The sequence below is a fragment of the Lasioglossum baleicum genome, chromosome 1, assembly GCF_051020765.1.
Source record: "Lasioglossum baleicum chromosome 1, iyLasBale1, whole genome shotgun sequence".
Lineage (NCBI taxonomy): Eukaryota > Metazoa > Arthropoda > Insecta > Hymenoptera > Halictidae > Lasioglossum > Lasioglossum baleicum.
Genome location: NC_134929.1, coordinates 8,446,112 through 8,462,826, shown reverse-complemented (window position 1 = coordinate 8,462,826; position 16,715 = coordinate 8,446,112). Strand labels below are relative to the sequence as shown.

At 39.8% G+C, this 16,715-nt stretch overlaps 1 protein-coding gene across 10 annotated transcripts in view; it reads left to right on the top strand.

The window, feature by feature from the left end:
• Positions 1-16,715, top strand: part of LOC143211510 (uncharacterized) — a 133,010-nt gene that overhangs the window by 10,213 nt on the left and 106,082 nt on the right. For 9 of the 10 annotated variants that reach the window (XM_076429290.1, XM_076429315.1, XM_076429320.1 and 6 more), the window contains exons 2-5: positions 1,853-2,260; positions 9,073-9,234; positions 11,312-11,365; positions 14,385-14,871. In XM_076429290.1, coding sequence (XP_076285405.1) covers positions 2,026-2,260; positions 9,073-9,234; positions 11,312-11,365; positions 14,385-14,871 — 938 coding nt within the window. In that variant the 5' untranslated portion in view covers positions 1,853-2,025. The remainder of the gene's footprint in view (positions 1-1,852; positions 2,261-9,072; positions 9,235-11,311; positions 11,366-14,384; positions 14,872-16,715) is intronic. The other variant, XM_076429299.1, reaches the window with a different exon arrangement.

Genomic DNA, 16,715 nt, shown 5'->3' with positions numbered 1-16,715 from the left:
ATGTTTTTGATAGACGACATCGGTGCCGCGACGACCCTAATTTATGACTTATGTGCGTCCCGTATCCTCCCGCTCTTTCCCAGGCAGCCTCTTCCACATGACAGAGATTACAGACTTCATGAACCGATTCGACACAACCTCTTGTGGCCTAAAAGTTTGTTCTGAAACACATCCGTGATTATCCAAAAGTCGACTGTATTCTCTTCAACAAATCCGTAGAATCGCGTGGTGTCCTCTTCAAAGTACATTAGTGCTCGCTTAAATTTGCTAAATCTGTCTTATCTTTCCAAACATAGTATCAATGGAACACTAATTCCAATTATCGATCGTAAATGTTGACTATCAAATTTATAGATGCTTTCGGCGCTACCGCTTCGATCAATTACTAATATAGCAATTTTGCAAAAAATTTACTTCTTTCCTGACGTTTCGGTTCCGTTTTGAACCTTTATCAAAGGTGGAAATTTGCTTCTAAACAAAAATATATACAGGGTCATCCGTTTTTAAACGGCCAAACGTTAACCAGCTGTAGAGGACCCCAAATGGAACAACTTTTACCCCTATCACTTTTTTTGTTTCGGCCTTGATTTTCAGATAATTGCAAAAAACCATAATTTTTTGAGTTTACATAAAATTAAATATCTCAGGACTCCAATGATGAATCTTGATGGTTTTTCCTTTGTTTAGTTTAAAATAAGTAGGGGCGTCTTTTTTATTAAATAAACTTTTTTGTATGACTTTCGGGTCATGGTTTTTTTGGCGTGGGGCACACCGTGGAGCCTGAAAGAAATAAGTTGGAAAGTGGCGGTATGCCCACGCCAAAAAAACATGATCCGAAGGTCGTACAAAAAAGTTTATTCAATAAAAAAGATGCCCCTACTTATTTTAAACTAAACAAAGGAAAAACCATCAAGATTCATCATTGGAGTCCTGAGATATTTATTTTTATGTAAACTCAAAAAATGATGGTTTTTTACAATTATCTGAAAATCAAGGCCGAAACAAAAAAAGTGATAGGGGTAAAAGTTGTTCCATTTGGGTTCCTCTACAGCTGGTTAAATATAAATATAAAAAAGCTGTATAAATATAAATTTCAATGATAAGCAATGAATTTGATCATATTTGGTCTTGATACGTACTTGCTATGATAACTTTATAATGTAAAAATTAACATTGAGAGTTGATGTGTGCCAGTTGCTGGTTTGAAACATACTAAAGGTCAAAGTGACCGTATCGAACTTGAACAAAAACTGAAAAACATTGAAAAACATCATGAAAACAACATACAGCAAAATTGCTACATTAGTAATTGATCGAAACGGTAGCGCCGAAAGCATCTATAAATTTGATTATCAACGGAACGTAGATATTCTTCCAATTAAAATGAGATCAAACACGAACCGTACCGGACTAGTTTTATGTGAATAAAAAATATACGATTGCTATAAACAAAGTCTACAAACATGGACCGATGTACGTCATGTTTGTACTCATTTTAATCGGCAGAATCTCAGCAATCCACTGCTACCATATTTCGGAAGGAAAACCAAAAGAATGACTCAATTTGTAATATTTATTCTGCACGGCTCTTGGCATGTTTTTGAAGTGTCGACCGTCGATGCTCAACGGTCTATTTCGCTGTTTCGCTCGCTATATCTATTCTGTTACTCGGCTCGAGTCAGTTCCTCGAAGAGAAACGTTACCCTGCAACGCGAGAATTCGACTTCTGGATCCCAAACTTTGCAAATTCAAGTGAGCAGCTACTGTCTACCTATCTATCTACCGGGTGCAGTAGTTACGTACGCGAACGAGTGAGAACGCGTGTATCGAAGTTTCGTACTCGGTCTTGCAGAGAAAGAAACAGGAAGGAGGGTAACGGGCAGAGGGACGAAGCAGAGGAAAGAAGAAGTGGAGTATGAGGGCCCCGGAGGAAAAACGGAAAGCACGTTCACAGCTCGGCGAAGCGGTTAATGATTGGGAGTCACCGAACACAGCTGGCTACGTTGCTGTCGCCTGTGGCTGGAGATGAGCACGAAGGAGCTGCACTCGTCGACGAAGATGGCCACGACGACTACGATGACGCTGGCGTCGTCGCCGATGATCGACGCCGCGGCCGAGGACGACGAGGAGCCGGCGACCTTGAGCGATTCCGGCGATATGGATCTGGTGAACGGGCCGAATCCATGGCTACCGGCGTACGGGTTCCAGCTGCAACATCACTCCCATTTCCAACCCACGCACGAGGATCTACGCGCTAATGGTTTGTACTGTTACCATTTCACTTTCTCCTCCTAGTTAACAATGCACCACGGTGCTCTGCGACCAGTCCGCCAGCGATCCAGTTTGTTAAACCTTGATCGACGGGTTCACCCCTTGCTTTCCGATTTATTTTAATCAGAAATAGAATCACATAGTTTTTATCTTCTTCATCTTTTGTTTTTAGAGGATCACCTGTCCAGTGCACTTGAGCGACGCTCTGAAAGATCTACAGTAAAGTCTTGATCCCAACAAAAACATCCTGTAAACAGGAGCCAAGTTCCTATGGCCGTAAAAAAGTTGTGAGATCAAACAAAATACGGCCAAGTTCGTTAGCTTAGAAATACCTCTTGCAATACTGAAAAAAGCGTTTGTAAAAATTAGTTTAAAAGAACGCTATTTAATTTTTAATGAATTACATGGAGGGCTAAATTATTCAAACTTGGCCGTTACTTTTTAAACCAATGGCCATAAAAGCCATAATGGCCAACGAAATTACATCTCTCCATCTGCCTCCAGTGCCGAGTTATAAGCCTCTAAAAAACGGCTAAGTTGTTTCGTGTAAAAGGAGGTAGTGCGAGGAACTTGGCTGGTGCACTACCGTGCACCTAGATCCAAGCCGGATTGTTTAGGGCTAGTATTTTTTTGCGACCTCCCCGAACGTAGAAAAGGTCTGCACATGTTTACACTTTACACTGCTCGGCGAACGAGACAGCTCGAGCTTCTCGGTTCCAGTGGAGGGGATAGGCGAACTCACTAAGATCGTACAGTTCCGTCTGACTTACTTAGATCAAGACATTACTGTATTTCACTGATCAACTACACTTTTACAGAAAAACGTTACGGATTCTCTACAGAAAATTTTCTCTCGAGTTTCTGGTAACATTTTTGCATACATCAAATTGCTGAAATATTATATGGAAACGAAAATCTTATTTGGCAAAGAGCATTTAAAATTTGAAAATTATTTTTAGGTGCCGAATCTCGATTAACTATGAAGAGACAAGATTCATATCACGCGCTGTGAATAATGCAAAATGAAAAAGAAATTTACGACGTTTCGGTGGATGAATATTTTCGTTTCGTGACTTGTGACTCGTCCGTGAGAATCGTGAATGCCTCGCGGTGAAACGGAAGCCGAGAAATCAGCATATATTACGATAATATACCGGACTTTTTTTCGAATGTTATTACTGAAGGCGCTTAAGTGATGAAAGCGTGGTATAATTTCTAATGTAGAAACTTGGAGCGAGTGCTGTCTCATGTACTGTCGGTGTCATCGATTTCTTTGAAAAACGAAATGCTTGAATTTTTATTCGTACAACAACTGTGGTTTTAGGAAATTTTTCAAAAGAAATAATGAATGAATCATTAACTGGTAAAGTGGATTTTGATGTATTTTGTCTTCTGACAATAGTACTTTCACATACTTTCCAGAATGAAACATTGAAATTAATTTATCCGTTTATAGTATTTTAAAACGCGACAGAGATTTTGTGTACAGTAGATCTGTGACGGATTTCAAGAGACAGGTGTCCAACATGACCAAAAGTATAATTAATGAGTAGATGGAGGATCATTATGCATTTATGGCATGAAATACCAGAAGACATTTGTACACTTCTCAAAAGAATTAAGGGATCACTTGTGCGAAGCCGAAAAACACAATATTCAACATCCACACAAATTACACAGGAAAGATAGTCCTTCCAAATGATATTAACGCGATTTATCAAAAAAATTTCTTGCTCCCCGTGTGATGTTCCAAAGTTGCACAAAATTTTTGTTAACCGTCAATGTTGTCTTCATCTCGTTATAACTTTGTAAAAAACCAACATAGCAACAATTTGAAAGAGAGTATCTGAAACTAGAGGTTTCAGGCTTTCAAAACATTGTTTAACCATATCGATACGGCAATTTTTGACGGAGTTATGATCACGTAAAGTGGGACCAATTTTTCGGCTTCGGAGTGTACTATTAAAGTGTGATAACATTCTCACATCAGTCCTCCTACGATGAATCTCCTAATCAGCGAAAGAGAACGTTTTCTCAATACACTTTTTAGAAAATCGACTATGAAAATGGGAAATTGCATAACGTAGTCGGCGAATGATTAAGACAAAGCTTGTTGACGTTGTTTCTAGCCTTGACCGGTTTAGATAGTTGTTGCGCCAAACGGGAAACAGAATTAGTTGCTACACCGTGATCGGTGAGTCTTTCTGTTCATCTACGCTCTACATATTGACGTAGTATCATTACCGTGATTTCCATCTGGTAGAAAATAGCTCGGTCTTTGCATACTGATCGCTTGTTAACGGCCAGACTTAATCTGGGCTGCTTTCTACAACCGTGGGCGAGCGTGCGAGAGTTAATGAAAAACTACAACCGAACTCGGCTAGCAGGGTGCCAGTCATGCGATTTCCATTAGCGTGGAAGACGCGTTATGCCTGCTCGCTAGATTTCCGCAAACATCATCTACAATCTAGAATCGGTTTCTCGCTACAAATTACCGGGTGACTGGGTAACGCAAACGCTCGCATGATCTCACGAAACGCTCATTATTCTCATATCTATCTCTCTTGTTTGAACATGTGGATCTTTATAATCTGTGTGCAAATGTTGTACGCAGTAAAGTCTTGATCTAAGCAAACGGGAACTGTACGCTTTATGAAAAATGAATTCCACTGCGGGACATGTGCAAATTTGCATTAAAAAGCAACAGAGAGAAACGTGTACAAAGAATGTCATTAAGCTGATTAAATGAAGATTAAGTGAATCACGAGATTACTCTGTTATTAGTAGTCCGAGCGAAAATGTTTTTATCATATGGTTTCAAGAGAGCTTTCACGTGATTATAGCAAATTTTTTATGTTATGCTTAGACTGCGGATTTTATGCATTTATGACAAAAATGAGTAGGTGTAATTCAAAACAGGGAAAAGGTTAAAATAGTTTAACAATGCCGATATACTATTTTTAACATATAAAAATCATTAATGAGAAAAATCGATTTTTACTTAGCTCCTATAGCTTGCAATCGATGTATAAAAACTTTATTTTGCATAAAGATCGGCAATCTAGTTATGATACTTACCGAATTCGTCTGGAAATCCTCTAACAAATAAGCGTAAAAGATTATTATAGGTGTGTTTGCAAAAACTTGAAGGTGAACTTGAAAAATCATGAGAAAACAGAGTTGACAAAAAACTTGGTATAATCACGCGAAAGCTCTCTTGAAACCAAGCTATATCTGATAAGAACATTTCCGATCGGATTGCTAATAATAGAGTACATAATCTCTACTGATCACGATTCGTGTTTCACCCTGTATAGTAAGAAAACAGTTAACGGGTGGGAGCAAAGAGCATTCTTTCGGCGCAATGTCAAGCGATCGTTAGCGTTGAGAATCTCTGATGGTATCGCGTCTCCCACGGAATTACTTTGTTTTCTCAATCATAAATAAAATCTGTGTTGCGCAGCATTCTTCCATGATTTCCGTATAAATGAAGCGTGTTCCATCGTGTGTTATTTATCGTGTTACATCGTGGAGAAGAATCACATTTAGTAAAAATAAATGATTGCAGAGGTATTCGATTTGATTATGTTTTGCGACAATTGCAGCGGAACCGAGCCTCTCGATTCCCGTAACTGCGTAGGATCGATGCGATCGAAGCAGTATTATGCGCGACGGATAGATCAGCGATTATTTTTGTGCAAGTCGATGGATTATTCACGCCTGCTGCGCTGATGGTTGCGGAACGAACCGGCAACAGGCGAGTGCAACAGGTGGTTCTCTTCCGTGATGTTGCACCGCGGTGCGTGCCTCTGCACTTGTGCAAGGGAAATTGCGCTCCTGTAGGACGATTTGTTCTCGCGAACGTCATTAAGTCGAATCCCTTCGTGTTCGATAAAAAGAACTCGAGCAACCCGTAACCACTGTAATCTCTCAAGTACAGCTTTTCTTTTTACCGATGCCACACTAAGAATCTCCTTTATGTTTCATAGAAACGCAAGACATTTTAAAATGATAAATAAATCGTTTTACACAACGACAACGTCACGCGGAAAATTTAGCAGGTATCCACGTGGACGCGCGTTCAAGTAAATTACTCTAATTGATCGCCGTCGGCAACGTAATTGGTTTATTGATCTATCCGAGCGAATCGAACGAATCATTTACGAAGAACTATGAGGACATTTCGTTTTTTAGTATCATACTAATCGGAACGGAGTCTGAATCATGCACGTTCCATCTGTCCGACTGTTAAACAACAATTATAGTTAACTAATTCGTTGTACGATTATAATTCTCTCAAAAATACTGACGTTTTAAGGATGAAGTCAATAACCATTTTCATAAATTACTTTCTCATACCTTCTGTCTTTCTATTAAAATAACATATTTAAATATTTACTATTGCAATTGTTTATTAGCGCTGTGAGTCGTGAAAGGGTCAGATGCTCGCGTTCGTTTGCAGTTTTCGCTGATGGAAACTTACGAAAGTGCACGTTGCATGCAATAACGGAAAGAGCTGCACTCTCGTGGCGCTCGATTGCAATCATGCGCCGTCTCAAGCCTCGTCTGCACTTGAAGTTAAAATTAATGTACAGGTCGTTTGTGGTTAAAAAGACTGTATACGTAATTGTTAAATAGTCCAACTAAACGATTGATCAAAAATACTGTAGATTTACTTGGCACATAAGACACATATTCTCCAGAATCTTTTTAAACAAATGTCTACTTGCAGTAAAGACTTGATCTAAGGAAATTGTCTGTCCCCTCCACTGCTGGGGCTACCCGCTAACAAGCAGAACAGAAGTAGAGCTACACGATTTAAGAAACAGCGCGGACCCGGCGATTTTTCTCAGATCAAGACTTCATCGTACTTCGAATCTGCAATACACGGTGCACTCTGTTGCACCGTTCGAATTCACGGAATGGCATTGTTGCGAACGTGTCGGCGTTTCGTCACGAGGCGAAGAGTACGCAAGCATCCTCGGCGATGATTCAACAGCAGTTTTTCCCGTTTTCCATTTTACAAGACTTTCTCGACTGAATGAAAGCGCCACACGCTCGCGGCGAACATTTCTACCGAGAGTGACCTCTGAATTAACGGTTCGAGCGCGTTCGTTCTGTCGCTGCACAATGCCATGCAGTTATGCATCGTGCTGCACCTACCAACTAAGCATTACCGACAGGTTAAGCGGCCGTTTACAAGCGACGAAGGATACAAACTGCGGTTACGCTTTGCGGAATCGTAACCGTTCATCTCTTTCGAAAGCTGCCTGTCCACCGAACAGACGTGCCCGTGAATTTTTGTCGCGCTGCTTCAAAGGCTCGCAGCTACACTACGGATCATTATGCGTTTAGGATAAAAATATTAACCTCTTGCGTTATTTCGTACTTTTATACTCGAGCGCAAACTAGCAAAACTATTAAGGGGGTATTCTTTTTTACAGGATTGTAAGGGTGCGGAATGCGCCTTCTCATTTCTCGATAATGCAAAGAAGAAGTAGTTTGCATTATTCGGCAGCATGCAGCTGTCGCAGCTTTGTGACAATAGCAACATGCGCAGCTTGATGATAGCCACATGCTGACGAATAATGCAAATTACGCCTCGTAAACGTAAAAGTAGGACTTTTGAGGGAGACAGGGGCCTAGATTGATCTTTCATCTAGCGCTTTTGACTATTGAAAAACCCCATATTTGTACAGGGTGGCGCAAAATTGTGTGTCTGGTTTGAATTCTTTATAACTTTTTTATTTCAACATTTTTTCAGCTCTTCAGCTTTTAGAATTTAATATGGAGAGATACACAACAGATACTGCAAGAGAAACAATGTCTTTGTTACGAGACGTTTTCGGCGAACGCATTATGTCGCGCAATAGTGACTTCAACTGGCCACCGCGTTCACCGGACTTAACCGATCCCGACAGTTTTCTTTCGTCAATCAGCCAGCGATCATTCCCCAACTGAAAACCAATATTCGCAATGAAATCCGTGCAATAACACCTGAAGTTTCGCGAAAAGTCATGGAAAATGTGTTAGAAAGAGCACGAACGTGTCAAGCAGAAAATGGCCGCCATTTGCGAGATGTAATCTTTCACGTCTAGTTCAATAAACTTCCTCTTCTGTACACTGTATTTTTTTCCAATATTTATATTTACTTCACTCTAAAATTAAAAAAGTTATAAACAATTCAAACCAGACACATCATTTTGCGCCACCCTGTATTATCGAGAAAGAGAAGGCGCATCCCTCACCCTTGCAATCCTGGAAACGAGTCTACCCCCTTAAGTGACATTCTAAATGAAAACAGTTTTTTTAAAGTGAATGTTCGATCTGTGAAAAAGTTTTTCACTTTCTACGTTCGGCGAGGTCTAAGAGACAACACAGATCCGTGGGTTTTTCTAACAATAAGATCGAACCTCTACTATATTATGAGGAAAGATAAATTGTTTTAATTACTACGAAAACAAAGTTATTATTGGTTCCTAATTCTAAAGCGTGGCTCCTAAAATCCAACGATAGAACAGTACCGTTGCGCGCAGCTTGGAAGATGGTGGTGGCGCAGCGAGCCTATCATCTCTTACTCCACTATCCCCTCCCCACTTTCTTGAACCAATTAGGGCGTAGATGCGCAGCGACAAACGAAAACTGGTCTTCACGCGGTACATACGTTTAGGCTATGATCTGTGACCCTAACAAAATATGTACCCCCTTTAAGCGTACCATTAGATTGCAGATTTTATGCATTCGTGTATCCTAATTCATTTGTTATTTAACGATTCTAGTAATGTTCCTATTTGTTTGCAGATACGGTGCTGGTGCAGCAAGTCGACTTCCTGGAGACGATTTTAGAGGAGACCTCCGACGATCTGCAAAGTGATTCCGATCGAAGCGGCACGACGTATTGGGTCGGTTCCGATTCGGAGACAGAAAGCGTGATCCACATACGATCGAAGCAGCGATCAGCGGGTAAGATCCGTCGAGAGATACTATCCTATCGCATTAAATATAATTTATATCTGTTGATCGTTACGCGCTTCGAGTAGGCCAACAGAAACTGGTTTAAAAATACCGGAGCTGTTGGACCGGGGCCGACCAATGTCAATTTGGCAACAATTCCGAAAATGGGCTAACTGCCACGCGTTGCATTACGTTGCAAAGTGCGTGAAACGAGTTCGCACTTACCAACCAGGCTTCTCTGCGAATATGTACAGGCTGTCCCGAAAATGTTGTGCTTTCTTGAACGGAGCGATTCCCGAGATCATTTGGAGCAAATTTATCCTTTGCGGAAACGTTCTCCGCTGTTTCGTTCAGGAATTATTCGTGAAAAACACGGACCAATCAGAGCTCGGCTACAGCGGACGGATTCTGTTGCCACGTTCTGATTGGACCGTGTTTTTGGGTCAATCTGAATAGTGAAAATTTTCTAAGTAGGGTGTTGATCACTCAAAATTGTTGGTTTCTTACAAGAATAATATTTAAATAAGTGCAATTCAACGTTTAAGCACTGTAATTATTATTTGAACACTTTATACAGGATCGCTTAATGTGTAAAAGTGCAATGCGCATACTTCAGATTTTATTTTATTCTAGAGGAGATAAAAAAGTTGAAAAATAACTTTTATGCTCATGGACAGGTGCATTAAATAATTTTTTATGTCGATGAGTTTTGCAGATTTTCATTAAATTTTATCAGATTTTATATGTGTGAGCATTGAACAGGACAAGTGAATTAAATAAGGCAAATGAGATTGAGGTAGCCAACATATTAATAGAAAATTGACATTTTCCGTGATACACCCTTCGTAAACTACTTTATGTATAAACTTATAAAGCGTGGTTTCGAAAGGCGCGCCATTCAAAGTCCCCTTGCAGTATGCAATCCGTCTAACTTGCCTGTACGTTCGGTTATTATTCGCCAGGCGGCGACTCTTCACTGGATAGAGTTGTGTTCTGTAATTCTGTAGCGTTCTCTCTCTAAGGAGCTCGTTTCCTCAAAAGTTAAATTTAAAACGACGATTAGATGTTCACGTAACTTCGCATTTTTCAAAGTCAATCCACTGAAAGGAATTCTGTAGAAACCTAATTCTCTAGTTAGAAATCTAATTATACTATAGTATCAGCACACTTCTAATTAAAAAGATATTTTCTACTTTAGTTGAAAATCACTGGCGAATTTTGGCAACGCTATGATTGGGCAATAATGTGAGATTATAAAAATCTATAAAATTTCTATTTCTTTTAATTTTAATTGAGGTGCATGTAGTCAAATAGTATTTTCAAAATAGCATTTAATTTCGTTTAATTTAATATCCAATTGAAAAGAAATTTTTTACTGAAATTTTAGTTGAAAATCACTGGCGAATTTGGGCAACGCTATGATTGGGCAATAATGCAAGATTATAAAAAAATCTAGAAAATTTTAATTTCTTTTAATTTTAATTGAAGTACATGTAGTCAAATAGTATTTTTAAAATGGCATTTAATTTCGTTTAATTTAATATCTAATTGAAAAGAAATTTACTGAACTTTTAGTTGAAAATCATTCTGGCGAATTTTGGCAACGCTATGATTGGGCAATAATGCAAGATTATAAAAATCGAGAAAATTTTAATTTCTTATAATTTTAATTGAAGTACATGTAGTCAAAGAATATTTTTAAAATTGCATTTAGTTTTTTTGAAGTGTTAACAAATTTTTGCCATCTCGTGAAAATTTATAATAGGTGTTTCTTATTTATAAATGTTCGCATAAATTAATATAACAAACTGCAAACTTATGTTGACCCTTATTAAAGCATATGCAGGTGTATGTTTATATCTATTCACGTATATGAAAGTTAATACGTTCACTGTGCAAACCGTTAGCGTAATTCCAACTCGTACGTCCGGCCAAGCGAAAAAACGCTTCAGGAATGCAAAGTTTCTAAAATACCTCACTGTTTATCATGCTTGAAAAATATCATTTTCAATTTCGAACAAACGAACAATTATCATTTGTATCAAATATGTTTGAATATTAGACTGTAAATTTTATGCGTTTACAGGGTGCATAGGGGTGCCAAATACAGTAAAGGGGTGCCAAAATTCGACATTTACATGTATGTACACTCTTGTTACAAAAATTAATATTGTAGAACTGGTATCAAACGCACTCTTCGATTCACCTGCACCGACTTCGCAACGTTTAACAGAAAAATTAACAAAAATTATGCTCGTTTTCAGGAATGTTTCATGTATAGTAAACGCGATACACGAGTAAGGCAAGAGCAAAGAGAAAACGAAATTTGATGTATGGGATAGTGAACGTGTTAATAAGCTGTTTTTTACACACGGTTTTTGATCAAATCGGTCTTCAACGGGAAAAACCATGAATAACTGATTGCTTCGAGTATACGATTTTACTTCCCGATGGATTAAAGTTACTCATTACAGTAATTAAACAGCGATCGCATCTGAAGTGAATCTTTTATGTTTAACAAGTTCGTTAATACTCCTTTCTCGCCAGCTATATTAATGAAACCAGCTTAATTAGCAGCTGGTTTCAAATGTATTAAAGGCGCTCAGCGATTCATCTGCGGTTACTGTAATTTTTGTGCAAATGAACTTTTTAGTAGATTCTATCGGAATTAACAGTGGGTCACTCTTTCGAAAAATTTTTTCATATCAACAGAAAAATTTACCATTTGCATCTATTATTGGTTTCTGTTATAATATTTTACAATGTGGTTGCTCTTATCGATTAAAATTATTTTTTGAGAAAATAGTTTTGGAATTTATTTTAGAAAATCGATTTTTTATGAAGATATCAATTGTTTTGCAAAGGCAAAGTTTATTTTACGTTTTCGATAATAGTGACTTTACAAGAAGAAATGAGTAGTTTTTATTCACGTTGTAAAAGTATATGAATCTAGGGATTGTTACGTAAGGTCGGCGGGGATTATAAGAGGACATACAAATTCGCAAATTCTTTTTTTCCCTAACAATCGACAGTGGAATGTCTTCTTATATCCCTGCAGTACGAACGTACGCGCGATTCTCTTCCGTTGCATCTAATATTAGATCACCTTCAACGTGATTCATATAGGATTACCATGGACTAGTCGTTGAATTCCGCGTGCATGTGATCATGCGAAAATAAACTGATAGGGCAACACGTTGCGGAGTGTGAATTCAATTACGCCTTTTGAACCCGCGAGGAATTCCAACCGCGCCGAATTTTAATTCATTGCCAGACTACAGTCAATAGCAACTAGGAACTTTCACTAAATGCTTCATTCCCCTTTCTTAATTCTCGTAATTAAAAAATAGTTATTTCTGGTTATTACTGCATCTAATTTACCTATTTAATTAAGTTCAACTCTGCAATGCAGTGCCTTTGCAATAAAATCTTTGCAATAAATTAATAAGAATTTAGACATTTTGATTCTTTCAACAATACATTTTAATAATAATTTTAATACGTTCCGTGCCACGTGTATGGTACATGATGACATATTTATTTAATGCGCTAACAACATATATTTTATAACAAGCTGTAGAATATATTTCTACCAAAAGAATGAGGTATTATAAAAAATGCAGTATACATAGAACAAAGCACACAAGTTTGTTTAGTTGTCGAGCAAAAACGGCTCGGTACAGAACGTTTCTGGCGATCGAATGAAATGAACAACTATTGCGCCAGAAACAACAGAAATATTACTGCAAGAAGTGTCTCAAAAATATGTTTAAAAAAATTGATAAACTGTCGAGATCCCGACTTGACCCGACCCGATTTCAGGATCGGCTACCCGACATTTCGAATGGCGAACTATTCGACCAATTGCATTTTTCGGCGTTCCGCGACGTCGCTTCCGGGATGACCTGTTAGATGACTCCCCGAATAGTCCGCGTAGGTGATGTTTCGGCTCGCGTTATCATTCCTGGGGGCATTAGAAACTCGGTGAAAAGCCGTGGTTGTTCGAAGATTGCCCTGTCCCCGGCCCAGTTTACGCAGTCGAGTCACGGAAGTGGGTCTTCGGCCGAGGGGGCCGTCCAATCCTCGTATACCGCGCACCCGCCACCAGGTTTACGCGTCTGCTGCCCCCGTCGGCTGTCAGGAAGCCGTGGTTCATTCAACCGGAAGCGACGCTTACAGCGTTATGCGGTCACCGGTTGCCTGACTAGTCTGCCTCTGCCATGCCGGATTCGTGACCGTCGTTCGACACGTGATCGACGACACGAGCCGCGATAACGCCACTCAAACCCGAATGACACGTTCCATCGTGTCCCTCTCGGGCTCGACATCGTAATCACCTCGTTAGCGATATTAATTTATAGGCCGTTCTTGCCTTTCCTTTTGCTTTCCACGCTCCGCTGTTTCGCTCGATTTTTATCCGACCACTTTATTTTTAGGGTCACAGATCATAGCCTAAATTTGCGAGCCACGCTTTAGCATTAGGAACCAGTAATAACTTTGTTTTCGTGGTAATTAAAACAATTTATCTTTTCTTAGAGTCTTTTCTTTCTTAGAGGTTCTTCTTAGGGATCGAAACGTTGATTTTGTTTGACAATTAGCAAAGTTGCTTTGTAATTCGTAATAAACGATCGAACCGTTGCGCCAAAACCACTTAAAAATTTATTATCAGCAAATACGATCGATAAAAGAAACATATTTAGAGGTTCTATCTTAGAAAAACCCACGGGTCCGTGCTGTTTCTTAGACCTTGTCGAACGTAGAAAGTGACAGTGGAGGGATGGATATTACTTTTTCATAGATCGAACATTCACTGTACATCCATATACTTAAAAACAATTTTCAATGAGAATGTCAATTAAGGGGGTAGAACGTTTCCAGGATTGCAAGGATGCGGGATGCGCCTTCTCATTTCTCGATAATGCAAAGATGGGATGTTTTAGTAGTCAAAAATCCTTCAAAAGATCAATGTAGGCCGCAGTCGCCCTCAAAAATCCTATTTTTACGTTTACCAGGCGTAATTTGCATTATTCGGCAGCACGTAGCTGCTGCAGCTTTATCAAAATAATGTACCCTTGCAATCTTTAAACGAGTCTACCCCCTCAACTGCAAAATGTTCACAAGATCCTCATAATCACACACTCCTGACGATTCTGTTGCAGATGGCAGCGGCAGCGAGTGCAACTCCGTCGTGCCAAAAAAGCGACGACGCAGGAACAACGGGACCGACCGCGATCACCAGGTGACCTTCGAGGACTATCCGGCCTCGCCGAGGTCCTCGAGGTCCTCCGCGTCTTCGAGGTCCAGCTCCCTCCTGCAATTCGAGTCGTTGGAGAGAACTTGCGCTACCCTGTCCCCGTCCAGCTACAGCTTCGATTCTCTGGAATATTCGAACCGTTCGAACGCTTCTCATCCAGAGAACACGTCCCCGGACAGCCTAGAACAAGACTATGAAAAGGTCCTGCCGAACGGTTTCGGAAATGTCGATCACTTCTCGCGAATCAGACCCTACCGCAGCTTCGAGAGTCTGGACACCTGTCAGAAGGACGACGACTTCGGACCCAGCGGCCTGACCAATGGATTCTCACCTTTGTACCTGAAACGTAACTCGGACTTGTCCAGGATACGCAGAAATGGCCACCGTCCAAGGTACTCTTCGTTTGCACGGCGAAATACGCAGCGAAATTCCGAAACAAATTTTACAAACTGAGAAACATAACACATCACTCATAAAGTCTCCGGTCTAACTAAGAAAAACAAATTTTTTTTTTAGAAATTCCACTTTATTCATCAACGTACTCTCCTTCAAGAGTGATGCATTCATTCCAACGCTCCTCTAACTTTTCGATGCCCTTTATGTAAAACGATTTGTCTTTGCTCTCAAAATAAGCCTCAGTTTCGGCAATCACCTCTTCATTTGAGCTAAATTTCTTTCCCTGGAGCATCTTTTTCATGTCTGCAAAAAGCCAGTAGTCGCTGGGGGCCAAATCTGGAGAGTACGGTGGGTGGGGAAGCAATTCAAAGCGTAATTCGTCCAATTTAACCATTGTTTTCATCGCGCTCTGAATCGTCGTTGTTGTTTCTGGTCCGGTGTGAGCAAACGCGGCACCCACTTCGAAAGCGACTTGCGCATGCCCAAATTTTCATGTAAAATTGTTAAGACACTGCCTTATGATATCTTCAAGGTGTCAGCTACCTCACGCAACTTCATTTTACGGTCTTTTAAAACTATTTTGTGGACATTTTTTATGTTTTCCGGAACAACTGCCGATTTTGGGCGACCGATTTTGAGCATACCAGTCAATAATAGTTGATTTCTCTGGTGCAGAGTCCCCATACTGCTTGTCAAGCCACTGTTTCGCTTCAACAGTATTTTTCCCCATCAAAAAACAGTGTTTAATCAACTGTAAGGAATATCGAAATTGCGAATGTCGAGAGCGGGCAGCGTGCGGCTCGACAGCGCGACGCGTACCCTTCAGGTAAAAACCCAGTGTACATTTGGGGGTGCAGGTAGGAAATACGCTGGCAACAAGGTGTCCCTAAGACTAGAGTTTACCTGAGCGGTCACAGTTCCAGTGACGCTCGGAGTGTCAAGTACGGAAAGATTCTCTTAATAAATCGCACCTTCGCGGACGGCTTCACCGTCGATCAGTGTATCATTTACCGCCCACACCTTTAACCTAGCGAATAGTCTAGTTAGTAGGGTTAGTAGGCTATTATCTTACACAACACACGAAATTCCTTTCTATCCATTGTCTTGAAAATTACAAAACTGGGGTCACCAAAACAACTGTAACCCCTAAACTAACGGTCAGAATGCCATGAAATTTTGACACGTACTGTTTGAAGGTTAGTACTATCCGGAAATCACGTGGGTCTGTCAACAATGTTGCCATATATGTGTCAGACCGGGGAGTTATTGAGTGATGTGTTATGTGCTCATAATTATGAAAGTGGTCTAAGTGATATAGTTCTTGTTTCGAGATATTTAAAGGATTACATTTGATTAAATTAACAAATATTTTTATATTGTGTAACATTTTAATTTAGAATTCTATTAGTCTTGATTCATGAAAATTTATTACGAATGTGAATGTTGTTTTTAAATATTCCTAAAAATGGCTTCACAATTGTAAATTCTTTTGGAACATCTACCCTGTAAACAATTTTGTATTTTGCTAATTTTATGAATGTATTTACATTTTTAAAAACGAGATTGCTGTCGAGTTTCGACTCCACAATGCACGCCATGTTTTCGGGATTTCGTGTTGCCGGTAACTGTCCCGCGTGAATTGATTGCAACACGCCGCAATTGTCGCAGTTGTAACATTTGGCAGGTGCGCGAGCTTGTCACGGTTGAAGTTTTTGCGATGAGATTTGTCCAGAAATGAATAACAGCTATAATCCCAGAGGTTCAATCATAGGTTCGCGTCGTTTGTCATTTGTTGGTCGAACGTTGCTGCAAAAAGATAAATGAGATTCGGTGACCGTCG